Source organism: Salmo salar, chromosome ssa03 (genome assembly GCF_905237065.1).
Source record: "Salmo salar chromosome ssa03, Ssal_v3.1, whole genome shotgun sequence".
NCBI classification, from domain to species: domain Eukaryota; kingdom Metazoa; phylum Chordata; class Actinopteri; order Salmoniformes; family Salmonidae; genus Salmo; species Salmo salar.
The window spans coordinates 40,360,976-40,379,503 of record NC_059444.1 but is presented as its reverse complement, the minus strand read 5'-3'; the positions used below and the strand labels follow the sequence as shown (position 1 = coordinate 40,379,503).

The 18,528-nt window shown below is 41.3% G+C and overlaps 1 protein-coding gene across 2 annotated transcripts in view; it reads right to left on the bottom strand.

Annotated features, from left to right (window-relative positions):
- Positions 1-18,528, bottom strand: part of LOC106599971 (serine/threonine-protein kinase STK11) — a 77,386-nt gene that overhangs the window by 43,057 nt on the left and 15,801 nt on the right. For both annotated transcript variants that reach the window (XM_014191302.2, XM_014191304.2), the window contains exon 3: positions 4,713-4,796. In XM_014191302.2, the coding sequence (XP_014046777.1) occupies positions 4,713-4,796 (84 nt within the window). The remainder of the gene's footprint in view (positions 1-4,712; positions 4,797-18,528) is intronic.

The following is an 18,528-nucleotide window of genomic DNA, read 5'->3' as shown; positions in this document are numbered from 1 at the left end:
TTCATCTCTCTACTCAGCCTGTCTGCCACCCTTTTTATTTGTCTTGATGTGAACCATTGCTAGTGAAGAGCAGCAATTGTGTCAAATGTATCAACAAGGTCCAGCTGAAGCTGTTGCTTGCTAACTTGCAACATTGTATCAACTAGCCTATTCCCGGCCCTTGTAGGCCAGTGAGTTTGGGACAGACAGAGGTCTTTGAGCAAGGGAAAAGTGTTCAGGTATTATTTCCACTGGAAATATGGGATGATCAGATAATGATTTTGGTCTTTTTTACTGAGACTTGGTGATTGAGGCTGGGAGATTGTTGGAAAGATTTTTGAAATAATGTGAGGAACTATTATCATTTGAAAAATTCAGCTTTTTAACAGTGGTTGTGGTGAGTTAAGAATATCAGAAATCAGATATCCCCAAATTGGCACTTTCCTACATTTTCGCGCGGCAAGCCAGGTACTTCTATGCATGCTCAGGCACACACTCCCTCATCATTAACAGGACAGTGAAACCAAACATGCTCATATGGAGCACTCAAAACAAGACAATTAAAAAATGTAAACTCGTAAACGATGGTTATAAAAATAAAACAAAACTTGTTTCTCACAAGTGTAGCTTGGGAATGGTCATTTACTGTAATTAATACATGCATTAATAGAAATTAATGTAACCAAATGATGGGGATTAACGGTACATTAACTACTGGTGACATGCAGTGCCTTCAGAAAGTATTCCTACCCCTTGACCTATTTCACATTTTGTGTTATAGCCTGAATTCAAAATGTATTAAATTGTTGTTTTTTTCCACATCGACACAATGACATAGTGAAAACATGTTTTGAGAAATTCTAGCTAATTTATTGTAAATGAAATACAGAAATACCTCATTTACATAAGTATTCACACCCCGGAGTCAATACGCGACCACTGCTACTCAAACTTCTGGGATGCCTACAAGGCCCTCCTCCGCCCTCCCTTCAGCAAATCTGATCACCACTTCATTTTGCTCCTCCTTTCCTAAAGGCAGAAACTCAAAAACAGGAAGTACCCATGCTAAGGACTACTCAATGCTGGTCTGGCCAATTGGAATCCACGCTTCAAGATTGTTTCGATCCCGCGGACTGGGATATGTTACGGGTAGCCTCTATGAATAACATTGACGAATAAACAAAGTCACCATATCAGTGTATCAGGAAGCATATAGGCGATGTTGTACCCACTGTGACTATTAAAACCTGCCCTAACCAGAAACCGTGGATAGATGGCAGCAATCACGCAAAATGGAAAGCGCAATCCACCACATTTAACCATGGCAAGGTGACTGGGAATATGTCCGAATACAAACAGTGATGTTATTCCCTCCGTAAGGCAATCAAACAAACAGGCAAAACATCAGTAGAGATAAAGTGGAGTCGCAATTCAACGGCTCAGACACGAGACATATGTGGCAGTGTCTACAGACAATCACGGACTACAAACGGAAAAGGGAGTGTGTTGCCAGGAAAATAACCTCTCACTCAACGTCAACAAAACAAAGGAGCTGATCGTGGACTTCAGGAAACAGCAGAGGGAGAACGCCCCCATCTACATCAACGGGACCACAGTGGAGAAGGTGGAAAGCTTCAAGTTCCTCGGCATACACATCACGGACAAACTGAAATGGTCCACCCACACAGACAGTGTGGTGAAGGCGGTACAACAGCACCTCTTCAACTTCGGGAGGCTGAAGAAATTAATCTTGGCACTTACAACCCTCACAAACTTTTACAGATGCACAATTGAGAGCATCCTGTCGGGCTGTATCACTGCCTGGTACGGCAATTGCACCACCCGCAACCGCAGGGCTCTCCAGAGGGTAGTGCGGTCTGCCAAATGCATCACCGGGGTCAAACGGCCTGCCCTCCAGGACACCTACAGCACCCGATGTCACAGGAAGGCCAAAAAGATCAAGGACACCAACCGCCTGAGCCACTGCCTGTTCACCCCGCTATCATCCAGAAGGCGAGGTCAGTATAGGTACATCAAAGCGGGAACCAAGAGACTGAAAAACAGCTTCTATCTCAAAGCCATCAGACTGTTAAATAGCCATCAGTAGCACCTTAGAGGCTATTTATCTGCCAATAGGTGCTCTTTTAAAACAATTAAGAGTTTACATAGACTTGAAATCACTAGCCACTTTAATAATGTTTACATATTTTGCATTACTTCTCATATGTATACACTATTCTATTCTACGGTATTTTAGTGTATGCCGCTGACATTTCTCGTCCAAATATTATTCCATTCCTTTAGATGTGTGTATTGTTGTGAAATTGATAGATATTACTGCACTGTTGGAGCTAGAAACAAGCAACACACGCAATAACATCTGCTAAACACGTGTATGTGACCAATAAAATGTGACTTAGTGTGACTTAATATGACTTAGTGGAAGCACCTTTGGCAGTGATTTTATTTTTATTTTACCTTTATTTAACTAGGAAAGTCAGTTAAGAACAAATTCCTATTTTCAATGACGGCCTAGGAACAGTGGGTTAACTGCCTTGTTCAGGGGTAGAACGATTACAGCTGAGAGTCTTCTAGGTAAGTCTAAGAACTTTCCACACCTGGATTGTGTACATTTGCCCATTATTCTGTTAAAAATTCTACAAGCTCTGTCAAGGTGGTTGTTGATCATTGCTAGACAAACATTTTCAGGTCTTGCCATAGTGTTGACTTAAATATACTTGAAAACCTAACTCAGCAACATTAACTGTCTTCTTGGTAAGCAACTCAAATTGTAGATTTGGCTTTGTTTTTTTACATTATCGTCCTGCTGAAAGGTGAATTGATCTCCCAGTGTCTGGTGGAAAGCAGACTGAACCAGGTTTTCCTCTAGGATTTTGCCTGTGCTTAGCTCCATTCCGTTTCTTTTTTATGCAGAAAGACTCCTCAGTCCTTAACGATTACAAGAATACACATAACGCAGCCACCACTGTGCTTGAAAATACGGAGAGTGGTACTCAGTAATGTGCTGGATTGGCCCCAAACATATCACTTTGTATTCAGGACAAAACATTCATTGCTTTGCCACAATTTTTACAGTATTACTTTAGTGCCTTGTTGAAAACAGGATGCATGTTTTGGAATATTTGTATTCTGTACAGGCTTCCTCCTTTTCACTCTGTCAATTAGGTTAGTATTGTGGAGTAACTACAATGTTGTTGATCCATCCTCAGTTCTCCCTATAACAGCCATTAAACTCTGTTTTAAAGTCACCATTGGTGTCATGGTGAAATCCCTGAGCGGTTTCCTTCCTTTCCAGCAATTGAGTTAGGAAGGACACCTGTTTTTGTAGTGACACGGTGTATTGACACACCATCCATAAGGTAATTAACAACTTCACCATGATCAAAGGAATATTCAATGGCTGTCTTTAAAAAATAAAAACGATCTGCCAATAGGTGCTCTTCTTTGCGAGGCATTGGAAAACCTTCCAGTTCTTTGTGGTTGAATATGTGTTTGAAATTCACTGTTCAAATGGAGGGACCTTACAGATAATTGCATGTGTGGGGTACAGAGGTAGTCATTCAAAAATCATGTTAAATGTCCTTGCAACTTATGTGACTTGTTAAGCAAACTTATTTAGGCTTGCCATAACAAAGTTGCTGAATACTTACTAACTCAAGACATTTGAGCTTTTTATTTTTAAGATGTAAAAAAGATAATTCCACTTTGACATTATGGGTTATTGTGTGAGGGTCAGTGTCCAAAAAAATTCTCAATTTAATATTCAGGCCGTAACACCACAAAATGTGGAAAACTCAAGGGGTGTGAATATTTTCTGAAGGCATGGAGAATTTATCAAAATAAACTAAGGGCAAACAATTCACACAATGAAACAACGAATGCACAAGAATTGGCGGGAGACAGCTGAGCACATTCTGGAAAGAGCGAGCCCTATATATCTTAGCCACACACCCTTCCCCTTCTTGTATCAACATTTTAAATTATACTCAAGACACATCATCTTCACACATATTTTAGTCACTTTTCACAGATAGCTAATCAGCTAGGCCTATTGCCATGCGTCCTGCCCAAATAGGCATAGGCAAATATAGATAATTTTTTGAATTAATTACCTAAATGATCCTTTATTCCTAAATCATGCTCTCTGGTGAAATATTTTGAATGAGTTCATTTATTTCTGTATAGACAGGAGTAATTATATACATTTTGGCAAATGTATTTCAATGTACTTTAGGGGAAGTTACTAGACGCCCCTGGCTATGTAAGACCTCGTATGCCATTTCTCTCCTGTTCTATTGGTTTTCATATCAACTTTCTTTCGTTGTCCAGAAGCCAAATGAACAATCCTAGTCATATTAGCAACCTATTACCCATCCTAGTTGTTGCATCTTCAGATTCCCCGTTTCTATGTTCCTAAATGAGATTTTATATATGTCACGTATGAACCGCTAGCATAATTGCTTTATGGCAAATGTTTGAACATTTTGTATTATTGGTTGCTTCATTACAGGAGTTATATGTTCTGTTAAGTGCATTACAATAATCTAAATGTGATTTCTGTCATTCTGAGCACAGTGGGTGGACGCCCTAAATGGGATACAATCCAATGCCCATGGTCAAATTTAAATATTCCAGGTCACATTGGCCGGTGTCACATTTTCCTAACAGAAACCCTGGCGCACACACACACACACACACACACAGAAGGATATATTTTCTGCTTCTCTTCATTGTACAACACGTCCACCAAATGGATCACATTTTTGTGCTGGAGTCTCCGTAGCAGCTGGATCTCCCTGAAACACAAACAAACCAACAGACAAAAAAAAGGTTAGAGATGTTACAAATGAAACTCCACCACAGGCATCACAACTGAAACATTGGCGAAATTGAAAAAAATTATAAATAGCACATCGTAAAATAAACGATGCGTAGACTTCATGGGGAATGGGTGTGTAGACTTCAGGGGGAATGAAGCATTAAGGTGAATATAACAGCAGAAGAAAGGGTGAACGACACATTGGGGTGGCTAAGCTCATTGAGACAGCTCTATAAACTGGCGCTGGAGAGGGAACTTTAAATCACCCCAAGCACCACCATGTCAAACCCCCAGGAGACTCCACATTCATCTGCTACAGAGTAGCCGGCCTGCCACTAATGACTACAGCTACTGCATGAAGGGAGCAAACACAAACGAGGCAGGCCAAAAGTGTTAGTGTATTTATGCCTCAGTCTATGTCAGAGAAACATCCCCTTTGAAAACAAGCGTCCTTGATTTTAAAATGACTGGGTTTGAATTAACCATGCCATTCAACTGGATGGGAAGGAAATCTCGGCTACATTTGAAAGTTCATTTTCACGAGTAGATGTTCTCGTAGTAGGCTAATCTTAAGTGTTGTACAATAATAGGTTAGTTAAAGGGGGGCTAATCTTACTGATTTGGCCTCATTTTTCGGCTTGGTCATTAAGAAATGCAGCAGCCATGACGGAAGCCAAACGAGAGTTGTCTTGGGGGGGGGGGGGGGGTTCGTACGTGGCAAGAGTTTATACATTCTCTCTGTCAAAACAGTACACAGTTACAAAACCATTCTAGATAACTTGAAACCGTCTAACCAAGTCCTGTGTCTTGAAGTCGCATAGCCAACTTATTTAGCCAATTAGCTCAACCGTGGCAAAGTTGGTTTGACATTGGATAGCCTATCTCTGGGGCAAGTTACGGTTAAAAGGGTCGTAAACTTTCCGGGAAATATCCAGAAATTTTCCATGGGAAGTTAAGCCCGGGAATTTTGCAATACTGGGTGGAGTGAATATATTTTATATATGACATACATGATTTTTTGTTAACTAGTAAATAGTAGCCTACAGCAAAGTGTTTAAATAATTTCTAACTTGTTAACAATTTCTGCTAGTTCGTTTTTGATAACGTGGGTTTTAGCTCGCTTGAGCCTGCTAACTGAGGAATGTTAATTCACCCGTTTCCATACATGTTTCATTTTATAACATTTATCTTACAAAGGAGTTGTTTAATCTAACTTAACTATTTATCTGTACATGGAATTGTATTTGTTGTTTTTTTACTCATTTTTTTCTCTAATCTTTACAGTGCCACAGGCACTATCTGATGTGTGGAGACATTTCACTGCAGCTAATGTAGAAGGAAAAGCTGTGTACATTTGCAAATACTGTGCCAAATCATATGTGAAGAACGCAACAAAGATGCAGAATCATCTGGCCAAGTGCATAAAGTTCCCTTAGCGCTCACAACAAGCAACTTCTGACAAAAGTATGTGAAAGGTCATCAAGTTTTAGCAGCAATCTTCCTCACCAAGCAAAGTGAGAAGAATAAGAGAACCACATTGAAGCTGCCCAGCAACACCCGCTGGGGTGGTGTCATCATGTTTGACAGTCTCCTGGAGGGGAAGGAGTCTCTCCATGAAATGGCCATATCACAGTCTGCCGATATGGACAGCCCCATCAAGAGGATCTTCCTGGATGATGTATTTTGGGAGAGAGTGGTAAGCAGCCTGAAACCTATAGCAGTAGCGATTGCACGGATTGAAGGAGACAATGCCATCCTGTCTGATGTTCTGACTCTGCTTGCAGATGTAAGAGAAAAATTCCGTACTTCCCTGCCCACTTCACTGTTGCTCCAAGCAGAGGAAACTGCAGTTCTGAAATACATCTGAAGCCCAAACATGCCGTAGCGTACATGTTGGACCCCAAAAATGCTGGCAAGAGCATCCTGTCTAGTGCAGAGATCAACAAGGCCTATGGTGTCATCAACTACCGTGTCTTGCTACCTTGGCCTGGATAAGGGCAAGGTTCTTGGCAGTCTGGCGAAGTACAGTCATGCCAACATATCTCATCAGCCACCTGGTGGAAGGGACTTTGTGGATCTGAGGCTCTTTCCCCTGTTGCCTTCATCATCCCCCAAATCCCACCAACATCAGCTGCCTCAGAGCGCAACTGGTCCTTGTTTGGGAACACACACACCAACACAAGGGTTGAAAAATTGGTGGCCATCCTGGCAAATTTGAGACAAATTCGAGCCATCCTCAACAAGGACTCAGAGTCTGATGTTCAAGAGGTGGACATTGAGGAGGTCCAGGGAGAAGACATGGAAGCCTGAGAGGAAGACAACCAAAGCTTTAGTTTGGACTTGAAAACATTTTTGGGAGATGCGATGGGGATTATTCAATATTCCATTTATTTTGTTGTTCAGTGAAATCATCTCATGTGAAGTCAACTCATTTAATTAAAGTTAAATTTGTAACTAAATGTTTTATTTCTATTGGAAGGACTTAGTCATTTCCAATTATGTCACTTATGATAAGGTAAAAGGTTTATGTTTCTGTCTCCATATGATATGGTAAATATATCCAATGGAGAAAAAAAAAAATCTACATTTAAAATGGTATTAATATTAATTTCCATGTAAAGTTTCCACCTCTGAATATTCCCCAAAATGTGCAACCCTACGGACCGTCAATAACTTACACAATGTAAATGGGACAATATTTTCATGGTGCACATCTTTTAGTTGTATCATTAAATGCTTTCAATATTTGTACATGAATGTATAGTTGTTTTGAAGTTAATTCATTGAAATTTGGCACTACTGGCCTTTTAAAATATTGTCCCATGTACATGTGTAATTTACTGATGGGCCCTAACTAGCTCCAAAAGGATATGGACTGTCAAACCAAATTGACCATGGGCATTAAGATTCGGATCTCCTGCAGCTGCACTCTGAATTGATGATTACTTGGGTGCTGCCAGCTGTGTGAATGTGTGCAGGATTGAAATAAACCCAAGGAAAACTGTTATAGTACCCTTCATTCCATGACAACAAAAAAGTCATATCTCGCAAATCTCAGTTTAGGACGAGACTGACTTTATGACCAAAATTATTCTATTTACACTTTGTATTCAATTTTGGAACTAGAATACATGTTTCTGACTCAGATGCCACATAGGGCGTTATACTTTTTAGGGACAGTCGCTCTTTAAGCCAGTAGTTCAGTGCACAGCGTCGGGTGCCTGCATTCTGCCCACAGCTTATTGAAACACCATGTAGGGCACGAATGCGCACACACCCTCTTTCGCTAGTCTAAGTCGCCAGTCTCTCACACACACACACAATCTACACACTGTACTGTAGCTCTCCCTCTGTGGCGTGCCCGTTTCGCTCACCATACTAGCCTGCAGTCACAGGCTGGCCCAGTCCTTTGCTATACACCCAACAATTACTGTCTGCATCACTACTGACTGAGTCAGAGAGACATCCCGCCTGCAAGCAGCCACACACAGCAAAAGGGACAAATACTGCTGCAAGAGATAATGCATACATGCCAGGCCATTTAAAAAGGCAGGGAAAATATATCTGCTTTAATCATACTAGTACAGAGCAACACCACAAAACAAAAATTAGTAATTGTTTTGGGTTACCATCTTTGATGTAAATATAGGCCTATGTTTATCAGAATTGTGGTCACTTCACTTCCTAGTACTGAAAAGGCAATTGATAAACCTTTGCTGCATCATCACTCTCATTCAAGGGTAAAAACATTCCGCATTCAAGTTCAACAAGAGCAGTTAGCAGCACTGCTGTTCTCTAGGACAGAAATTCGAGTGTCAGCTTTGTGCCGTCTAAAGCGCTGGACTGTGTCTGCTGCATAGTGAGAGTCTATCTGCTCTGCAGTGGCTCAAATGTCTCTCTGTGGGAATTCAGGAGGACGGAAACCTGCATTTTTACAAAACAATTTTACAATTGATTGACTGACTACATCAGTGGTCACCAACCCTTTAAGTCAAAATCACTTTGCAGTCAAAAAGCAAGCAGAGATCTACCACTCAGATTCTTTTAAAAACATGACTTCAAAGAATTGAACATTAACCTAATAAAAACAGTTCTGTATGAATGAGGCTTGTGCAGTAGGCCTAATACAATACATTTTCACTGCATATTTGGCTATATGCTTGGCAATATTGTTCTTCTCAGACCATATTATATTTAAAATCTCGAGCCTTCATAACAAAATAGATCAGTTGGTGCAGCATAGCTGTTTTATTTTACTGGACTGATGGTACCTGCATCTGATGGTGATTGTGCTTTCAAGACAACTGGGAACTCTGGGGGGGGAGAAAGTCAAATCATGACATCAGTGATCTTCAGGTCGGAAAGTCAGAGCTCGAGAAAAGATGCCCGAGTTCCCGACTTGAACTTCTGAGTTGGATGACCGTTCAAAACAATTTTTCCCAGTCTTCTACCTGATGGCGAAACATCTGCCTCAGGCACGAATTTATGTTGTTCCTTTGACCAGAAAAAGTTAAATATTTTGTAGTAGTGTTGAATAAAAACTTAGACATGAACTCATTCATAAAAACAGCAGCTCTTTGCTGTATTCTTTAACAGTCTCTCTCTGGTCATAGTTTCAAAAGTCATAAAATCTCATGTCGGCTAGTATCAAACTTTGCTGTGGCTGGGGTCCTGGAAGCTGTGGGCACGGTGATTTGAGCTATCCGATCGGCCAGCGCAGTAGGCACACTCGATTTAGCCACAGATCTCCTGGTCTGCCGGGAAGGGGGAGATTGTCTTCCAAAATGGGAACATTTTGAACCAACATTCTGAATCAAGTGCACCTACCGCCAACAGCGCAACACACACAAAAAAAGAAGGGCGCAAGCCTTTATAGTTGGCATTTCGACAGAAATGTTAGGTGATCGACTAGTAATGCCTTGAAGATCGACCGGTTGGTGACCACTCCTCTACATATATAGCTTAAACTTGGCCTTCGCTACATTCTACAGCTGCCAGTGCATTAATTCTACTAATTCATTATGACGACAAACTTCTTAAAATGTTACCTGCTAGAAGTCCAATGAAATCAATGGACTCAAGGAACGTGCCTCCACACACAAACACACCTCCCCATCTCCCCCACTCAGGAGTGTGCGTGTGTGTGCAGCATTCCAAACCATGGCTCGGAATTTCGGAGGCATCGCCCAAGCAACAGGAATGATCATTGCGCAATGGCAGAGTGTGAGGGTGCCCATCCCCGTGGCAACCCCGGGCAGTGAAAGCAGGAAGTGTTTGGCAGACAGGAATGTTAAGCGATGGCTGCTGTGAGTGTGAATGGAGAGAGAGAGGGTCTCAGGTTAGTACAGTACTATGGCATCCAGGGCCAGGCCTTATAAGGCTAGGTATGGCTCTCACACAGGCTTAAAAAATATTAATTGGATTGGGCCCACCAACACACATGCACAAACATATTACAGACCAACTGTTCCCACCAAAAGTGTGAGAAACTCAGGCATGTGCACAACAGCACATAGGACACACACTGGTGTGCTTAGTACTAGACCGTAATAATTAGAGGGTGTGAGTACAATACAGAACATTGCGTCGCTCCAAATGAATGCCCCATCCACAACAACACTGGTGGCTGGTAGCCGAGACATCAACACTAACATAATCAAGTCAATTTAAATCACATTCGAAATGGGCTAATTGAATCTAACCGAACTAGAACTTACAACAAAAATCTATAGAAAAATGTACAGAGAACGTGTTCTACAAAATGCCTAGAATCGCTGAGACCCTGCAAGCAAAGCAGCCTAAACTGAGTTGTTCCTCCATCTCTCTAAATACTTTCCCTCGGTGAGAACTCACTCATTTGACAGTTGCATTAGCTCGCTCCTCTATATTTAGACACGCCAGCGGCTCATCACAAGATTATTAAATAAACTCCACTGTGTGATTAAAACCTCAGCCGTGGTTTGAAAACAATTGCCATTTTATAGAAAGAGAGAGGTGGTTACAGTAAGGCGTGCATGCATTTTATCATATGGGTGGCCCAAGCGGGAATCAAACTCACAACCCTTGCATTGCAAGCACCATGCTCTACTGACTGAGTTACACAGGACTGTGGATGACGTGGGTCTGGGTCATCCAGTTCATGACACCTATTCAAGTGATCATTGTGATGCTCTGAACAAAACCAGTGGAGTGCCAAGGGGTTAGCCTATGGTAGAGCCATATATTTAAATTAGGTTAAGTGTATCTATTAAGTCAACCAAAATCTAATTTAAGATATTTATAACATATACTGCCCTAATTCTTGTAATAAGAGATAAAATGAAAAATGACCCTTTTGAATTTGTATGACTTTACCATATGTATACCATATATACATACAGTGGGGGGAAAAAGTATTTGACAAAATCCCTCCTGAGATGTGCAAACCTGGTGGCCAACTACAAGAAACGTCTGACCTCTGATTGCCAACAAGGGTTTTGCCACCAAGTACTAAGTCATGTTTTGCAGAGGGGTCAAATACTTATTTCCCTCATTAAAATGCAAATCAATTTGTAACATTTTTGACATGCGTTTTTCTGGATTTTTTTGTTGTTCTTCTGTCTCTCACTGTTCAAATAAACCTACTATTAAAATTAGACTGATCATTTCTTTGTAAGTGGGCAAACGTACAAAATCAGCAGGGGATCAAATACTTTTCCCCCACTGTACGTACACACACACACACACAGTCAAAAGTTGGGTCACTTAGAAATGTCCTTGTTTTTTTTAAAGCACATTTTTTGTCCATTAAAATAACACAAAATGGATCAGAAATACAGTGCAGACATTGTTAATGTTGTAAATGACTATTGTTGCTGGAAATGGCAGATTTTTTATGGAATATCTACATAGGCCCATTACCAGCAACCATCACTCCTGTGTTCCAATGACACGTTGTGTTAGCTAATCCAAATGTCTAATTTTAAAATGCTATTACAAAACCCTTTTGCAATTATGTTAGCACAGCTGAAAACTGTTGTTCTCATTAAAGAAGCAATAAAACTGGCCTTCAAGACTAGTTGAGTATCTGGAGAATCGGCATTTGTGGGTTCGATTATACAGGCTCAAAAAGGCCAGAAAAAAAGCACATTCTTCTGAAACTCGTCAGTCTATTCCTGTTCTGAGAAGTGAAGGCTATTCCACGCGAGAAATTTCCAAGAAGGCCAGCATCCCAGAGTCGCCTCTTCACTGTTGAAGTGGAGACTGGTGTTTTGCGGGGACAATTTAATGAAGCGGCCAGTTGAGGACTTGTGAGGCGTCTTTCTCAAACTAGACACTTATGTACTCTTGCTTAGTTGTGCACCAGGGCCTCCCACTCCTTTCTATCCTGGTTAGAGCCAGTTTAAGCTGTAGTACACAGCGTTGTACGAGATCTTCAGCTTCTTAGCAATCTTCTCATGGAATAGCCTTCATTTCTCAGAACAAGAATAGACTGACGAGTTTCAGAAGAAAGATCTTTGTTTCTGGCCAACAGGTAGGGTGTTTAATATGAACAACAATAACAGTGATGTACTGGGCAATACGCACTACCCTCTGTAGTAGAGGTCGACTGATTATGATTTTTCAACACCGATACCGATTATTGGAGGAACAAAAAAAGCTGATACCAATTTTTAGATATGACAATTTCAAGAATACTGAATGAATACTTAACTTAATACATCAATAAAATCAATTTAGTCTCAAATAATGAACCATGTTCAATTTGGTTTAAATAATGCAAAAACAAAGTGTTGGAGAAGAAAGAAAAAGAGCAATATTTGCCATGTAAAAAAGCTAACATTTTAAGTTCCTTGCTCAGAACATGAAACATATGAAAGCTGGTGGTTCCTTTTAACATGAGTCATCAATATTCCCAGGTAAGAAGTTTTAGGTTGTAGTTATTATAGGACTATTTCTCTCTATACCATTTGTATTTCATATACCTTTGACTATTGGATGTTCTTATAGGAACTATAGTATTGGCAGCCTAATCTCGGGAGTTGAAAGGCTTGAAGTCATAAACAGCGCAATGCTTGAAGCACAGCAAAGAGCTGCTGGCAAATGCAGGAAAGTGCTGTTTGAATGAATGCTTACGAGCCTGCTGCTGCCTACCAGTGCTCAGTCAGACTACTCTATCAAATCATAGACTTAATTATAATATAATAACACAGAAATACGAGCCTTAGGTCATTAATACGGTCAAATCCAGAAACTATAATTTTGAGAAGAAAAAAAAAGTTTATTCTTTCAGTGAAATGCGCAACAGTTCCGTATTTTATCTAACGGGTGGCATCCCTAAGTCTAAATATTGCTGTTACATTGCACAACATTCAATGTTATGTCATAATTAAGTACAATCATGGCAAATTAATTAGAAGAAATGGTCTTCACACAATTCGCAACGAGCCAGGCAGCCCAAACTGCTGCATATACCCAGACTCTGCTTGCACAGAACGCAAGAGAAGTGACACAATTTCCCAAGTTAAAAGAAATTCATGTTAGCAGGCAATATTAACTAAATATGCAGGTTTAAAAATATATACACTGCTCAAAAAAATAAAGGGAACACTTAAACAACACAATGTAACTCCAAGTCAATCACACTTCTGTGAAATCAAACTGTCCACTTAGGAAGCAACACTGATTGACAATACATTTCACATGCTGTTGTGCAAATGGAATAGACAACAGGTGGAAATTATAGGCAATTAGCAAGACACCACCAATAAAGGAGTGGTTCTGCAGGTGGTGACCACAGACCACTTCTCAGTTCCTATGCTTCCTGGCTGATGTTTTGGTCACTTTTGAATGCTGGCGGTGCTTTCACTCTAGTGGTAGCATGAGACGGAGTCTACAACCCACACAAGTGGCTCAGATAGTGCAGCTCATCCAGGATGGCACATCAATGCGAGCTGTGGCAAGAATGTTTGCTGTGTCTGTCAGCGGAGTGCCAGAGCATGGAGGCGCTACCAGGAGACAGGTCAGTACATAAGGAGACGTGGAGGAGGCCGTAGGAGTGCAACAACCCAGCAGCAGGACCGCTACCTCCGCCTTTGTGCAAGGAGGAGCAGGAGAAGCACTGACAGAGCCCTGCAAAATGACCTCCAGCAGGCCACAAATGTGCATGTGTCTGCTCAAACGGTCAGAAACAGACTCCATGAGGGTGGTATGAGGGCCCGACGTCCACAGGTGGGGGTTGTGCTTACAGCCCAACACCGTGCAGGACGTTTGGCATTTGCCAGAGAACACCAAGATTGGCAAATTCGCCACTGGCGCCCTGTGCTCTTCACAGATGAAAGCAGGTTCACACTGAACACGTGACAGACGTGACAGAGTCTGGAGACGCCGTGGAGAACGTTCTGCTGCCTGCAACATCCTCCAGCATGACCGGTTTGGCGGTGGGTCAGTCATGGTGTGGGGTGGCATTTCTTTGGGGGGCCGCACAGCCCTCCATGTGCTCACCAGAGGTAGCCTGACTGCCATTAGGTACCGAGATGAGATCCTCAGACCTCTTGTGAGACCATATGCTGGTACGGTTGGCCCTGGGTTCCTCCTAATGCAAGACAATGCTAGACCTCATGTGGCTGGAGTGTGTCAGCAGTTCCTGCAAGAGGAAGGCATTGATGCTATGGACTGGCCCGCCCGTTCCCCAGACCTGAATCCAATTGAGCACATCTGGGACATCATGTCTCGCTCCATCCACCAACGCCACGTTGCACCACAGACTGTCCAGGAGTTGGCGGATGCTTTAGTCCAGGTCTGGGAGGAGATCCCTCAGGAGACCATCCGCCACCTCACCAGGAGCATGCCCAGGCGTTGTAGGGAGGTCATACAGGCACGTGGAGGCCACACACACTACTGAGCCTCATTTTGACTTGTTTTAAGGACATTACATCAAAGTTGGATCAGCCTATAGTGTGGTTTTCCACTTTAATTTTGAGTGTGACTCCAAATCCAGACCTCCATGGGTTGATAAGTTGGATTTCCATTGATTATTTTTGTGTGATTTTGTTGTCAGCACATTCAACTATGTAAAGAAAAAAGTATTTAATAAGATTATTTCTTTCATTCAGATCTAGGATGTGTTGTTTAAGTGTTCCCTTTATTTTTTTGAGCAGTATACTTGTGTATTGATTTTAAGAAAGGCATTGATGTTTATGGTTAGGTACACATTGGTGCAACGACAGTGCTTTTTTCGCGAATGCGCTTGTTAAATCATCACCCGTTTGGCAAAGTAGGCTGTGATTCGATGATAAATTAACAGGCACCGCATCGATTATATGCAATGCAGGACAAGCTAGATAAACTAGTAATATCGTCAACCATGTGTAGTTAACCAGCGATTATGTTAGATTGATAGTTTTTTTTATAAGAGAAGTCTAATGCTAGCTAGCAACATACCTTGGCTCCCTGCTGCACTCGCTTAACAGGTGGTCAGCCTGCCACGCAGTCTCCTCGTGGAGCGCATTGATATCGGCCATAATCGGTGTCCGAAAATGCCGATTACCGATTATGAAAACGGCCCTAATTAAATCGGCCATTCCGATTAGTCGGTCGATCTCTACTCTGTAGCGCGTTACAGTCAAATGCCAAGCAGTTGCCATACCAGGTTGTGATGCAACCTTGCTAGCTAGCTGGCTAACTAGCTTCTTTGGATCGATTTGAGGCAAGACAGACACTACTGGATGAGATGATAGATAACCTATCACAGCAACAAGTTTGTCAAACTTGCGGGAGTTGGTTTGGCAATTCTCTCTCTCTGGCCCCTGCTCCTCTTGCGCCCTTCCCCCACCCACCTGTGCTGAAACAACAAGCAGTACATCGCCTCTCCTGAGTCACACGAGCAAGTCCCCATTGAATTTTTATTATAATTAAACATGCATTTCAGCTATTTATTTATTTATTAAGGATCCCTATTAGCTACTGCCAAGGCAGCAGCTACTCTTCCTGTGATCCAACAACATTAAGGCAGTTATATACAAATACTTTGCACAAGTGTGTGTGTACCCTCAGGCCACTACTCTACAATACAAAATCCATGTGTAAGTGTGTAGAGTGCGTGTGTTATGTGTATGCGTATGTTTTCACAGTCCCATAAGGTGTATTTTTATCCGTTACCTAACGTGGAATAGAGTTCCATGTAGCCATGGCTCTATGTAGTACTGTGCACCTCCCATAGTCTGCTCCCGACTTTGGGATTGTGAAGACACCTCAGGTGGCATGTCTTGTGGGGTATGCGTTGGTGTCCAAACTATGTGCTAGTAGTTTAAATAGACAGCTCAGCATTCAGCACCTCTTTAAAAAAAAAGTAGTACTGAAGTCAATCTTTCCTCTACTTTGAGCCATGAGAGATTGACATGCATATCATTCATGTTAGCTCTCCGTGTACATTTAACTTCTTGGTGACAGGGGGCAGTATTGGGAAATTCAGATGAATAACGTGCCCAAATTAAACTGCCTGCTACTCGGGCCCAGAAGGTAGGATATGCATATTATTAGTAGATTTGGATAGAAAACACACATCATTCAAACAGTTTCTAAAACTGTTTGAATGATGTCTGTGAGTATAACAGACCTTTCGACGTAAAGCTATTTTGAAATCTGACACAGCGGTTGGATTAAGGAGAAGTGTATCCATAATTCTTTTAATAACTGTTGTAAATTTTATCAACGTTTATGATGAGTATTTTTGTAAATTGATGTGCTCTTTCACCGGAAGTTTTGGAGGCAATACATTTTCTGAACATCACGCGCCAATGTAAAATGGGGTTTATGGATATAAATATGAACTTTATCAAACAAAACATACATGTATTGTGTAACATTGATTCCTGGGAGTGTCATCTGATGAAGATCGTCAAAGGTTAGTGATTCATTTTAGCTGTATTTATGGTTTTTGTGACGCCTCTCCTTGCTTGGAAAATGGCTGTGTGGTTTTTCTTGTTTAGGCGCTGTCCTAACTTAATCTAATGTTATGTTTTCGCCGTAAAGCCTTTTTGAAATCGGACAATGTGGTTGGATTAATGTGGTTGGATTATCTTTAAAATGGGATATAATAGTTGTATGTTTCAGAAATTTGAATTTCGCTAGCGTCCCACATGTCCCAGAGAGGTTAACTTGTTATGGATAGGGGGCAGTATTTTCACGGCCGGATAAAAAAACGTACCCGATTAATTCTTGTTATTACTCCTGCCCAGAAACTAGAATATGCATATAATTAGTAGCTTTGGATAGAAAACACTCCAAAACTGTTTGAATGGTGTCTGTGAGTATAACAGAACTCAAATGGCAGGCCAAAACCTGAGAAGATTCTGTACAGGAAGTACCCTGTCTGACCATTTCTTGGCCTTCTTTGTCATCTCTATCCAAAACAAAGGATCTCTGCTGTAACGTGACATTTTCTAAGGCTCCCATAGGCTCTCAGAAGGCGCCAGAACGTTGAATGATGACTTTGCAGTCTCTGGCTGAAAAACAGTAGCACATTTGGTAAGTGGTTGATCTGAGAACAATGAGACGGGCGTGCACGTGAAGAGTCCATTTTAGATTATCAGTCTTTGAACGAAAACAACGACTCCCGGTCGGAATATTATCGCTATTTTACGAGAAAAATCACAAAAATTGATTTTAAACAGCGTTTGACATGCTTCGAAGTACTGTAATGGAATATTTTGACATTTTTTGTCACGATACGCGTCCGCGCGTCACCCTTCGGATAGTATCTTGAACGCACGAACAAAACGCCGCTATTTGGATATAACTATGGGTTATTTGGAACCAAACCAACATTTGTTGTTGAAGTAGAAGTCCTGGGAGTGCATTCTGACAAAGAACAGCAAAGGTAATCCAATTTTTCTTATAGTAAATCTGAGTTTGGTGAGTACCAAACTTGGTGGGTGTCAAATTAGCTAGCCCGTGATGGCGAGCTATCTACTCAGAATATTGCAAAATGTGCTTTCGCCGAAAAGCTATTTTAAAAATCGGACACCGCGATTGCATAAAGGAGTTCTGTATCTATAATTCTTAAAATAACTGTTATGTTTTTTGTGAACTTTTATCATGAGTAATTTAGTAAATTCACCGGAAGTGTTCGGTGGGAATGCTAGTTCTGAACGTCACATGCGAATGTAAAAAGCTGGTTTTTGATATAAATATGAACTTGATTGAACAAAACATGCATGTATTGTATAACATAATGTCCTAGGAGTGTCATCTGATGAAGATCAAAGGTTAGTGCTGCATTTAGCTGTGGTTTTGTTTTTTGTGACATTATATGCTAGCTTGAAAAATGGGTGTCTGATTATTTCTGGCTGGGTAGTCTTCTGACATAATCTAATGTTTTGCTTTCGTTGTAAAGCCTTTTTGAAATCAGACAGTGTGGTTAGATAAAGGAGAGTCTTGTCTTTAAAATGCTGTAAAATAGTCATATGTTTGAAAAATTGAAGTTTTCGGATTTTCGAGGAGTTTGTATTTCGCGCCACGCCCAATCATTGGATATTGGAGCGGTGTTCCGCTAGCGGAACGTCTAGATGTGGGCCAGCCATGCTGCCCAGTTCTGAGCCAATTGCAATTTTTCCTAAGTCCCTCTTTGCTGCACCTGATTACACAACTGGACAGTAATCCAGGTGTGACAACTAGGGCCTGTAGGATCTGCCTTGTTGATTGTGTTGGTAAGGCTTCTCCCCACCTTT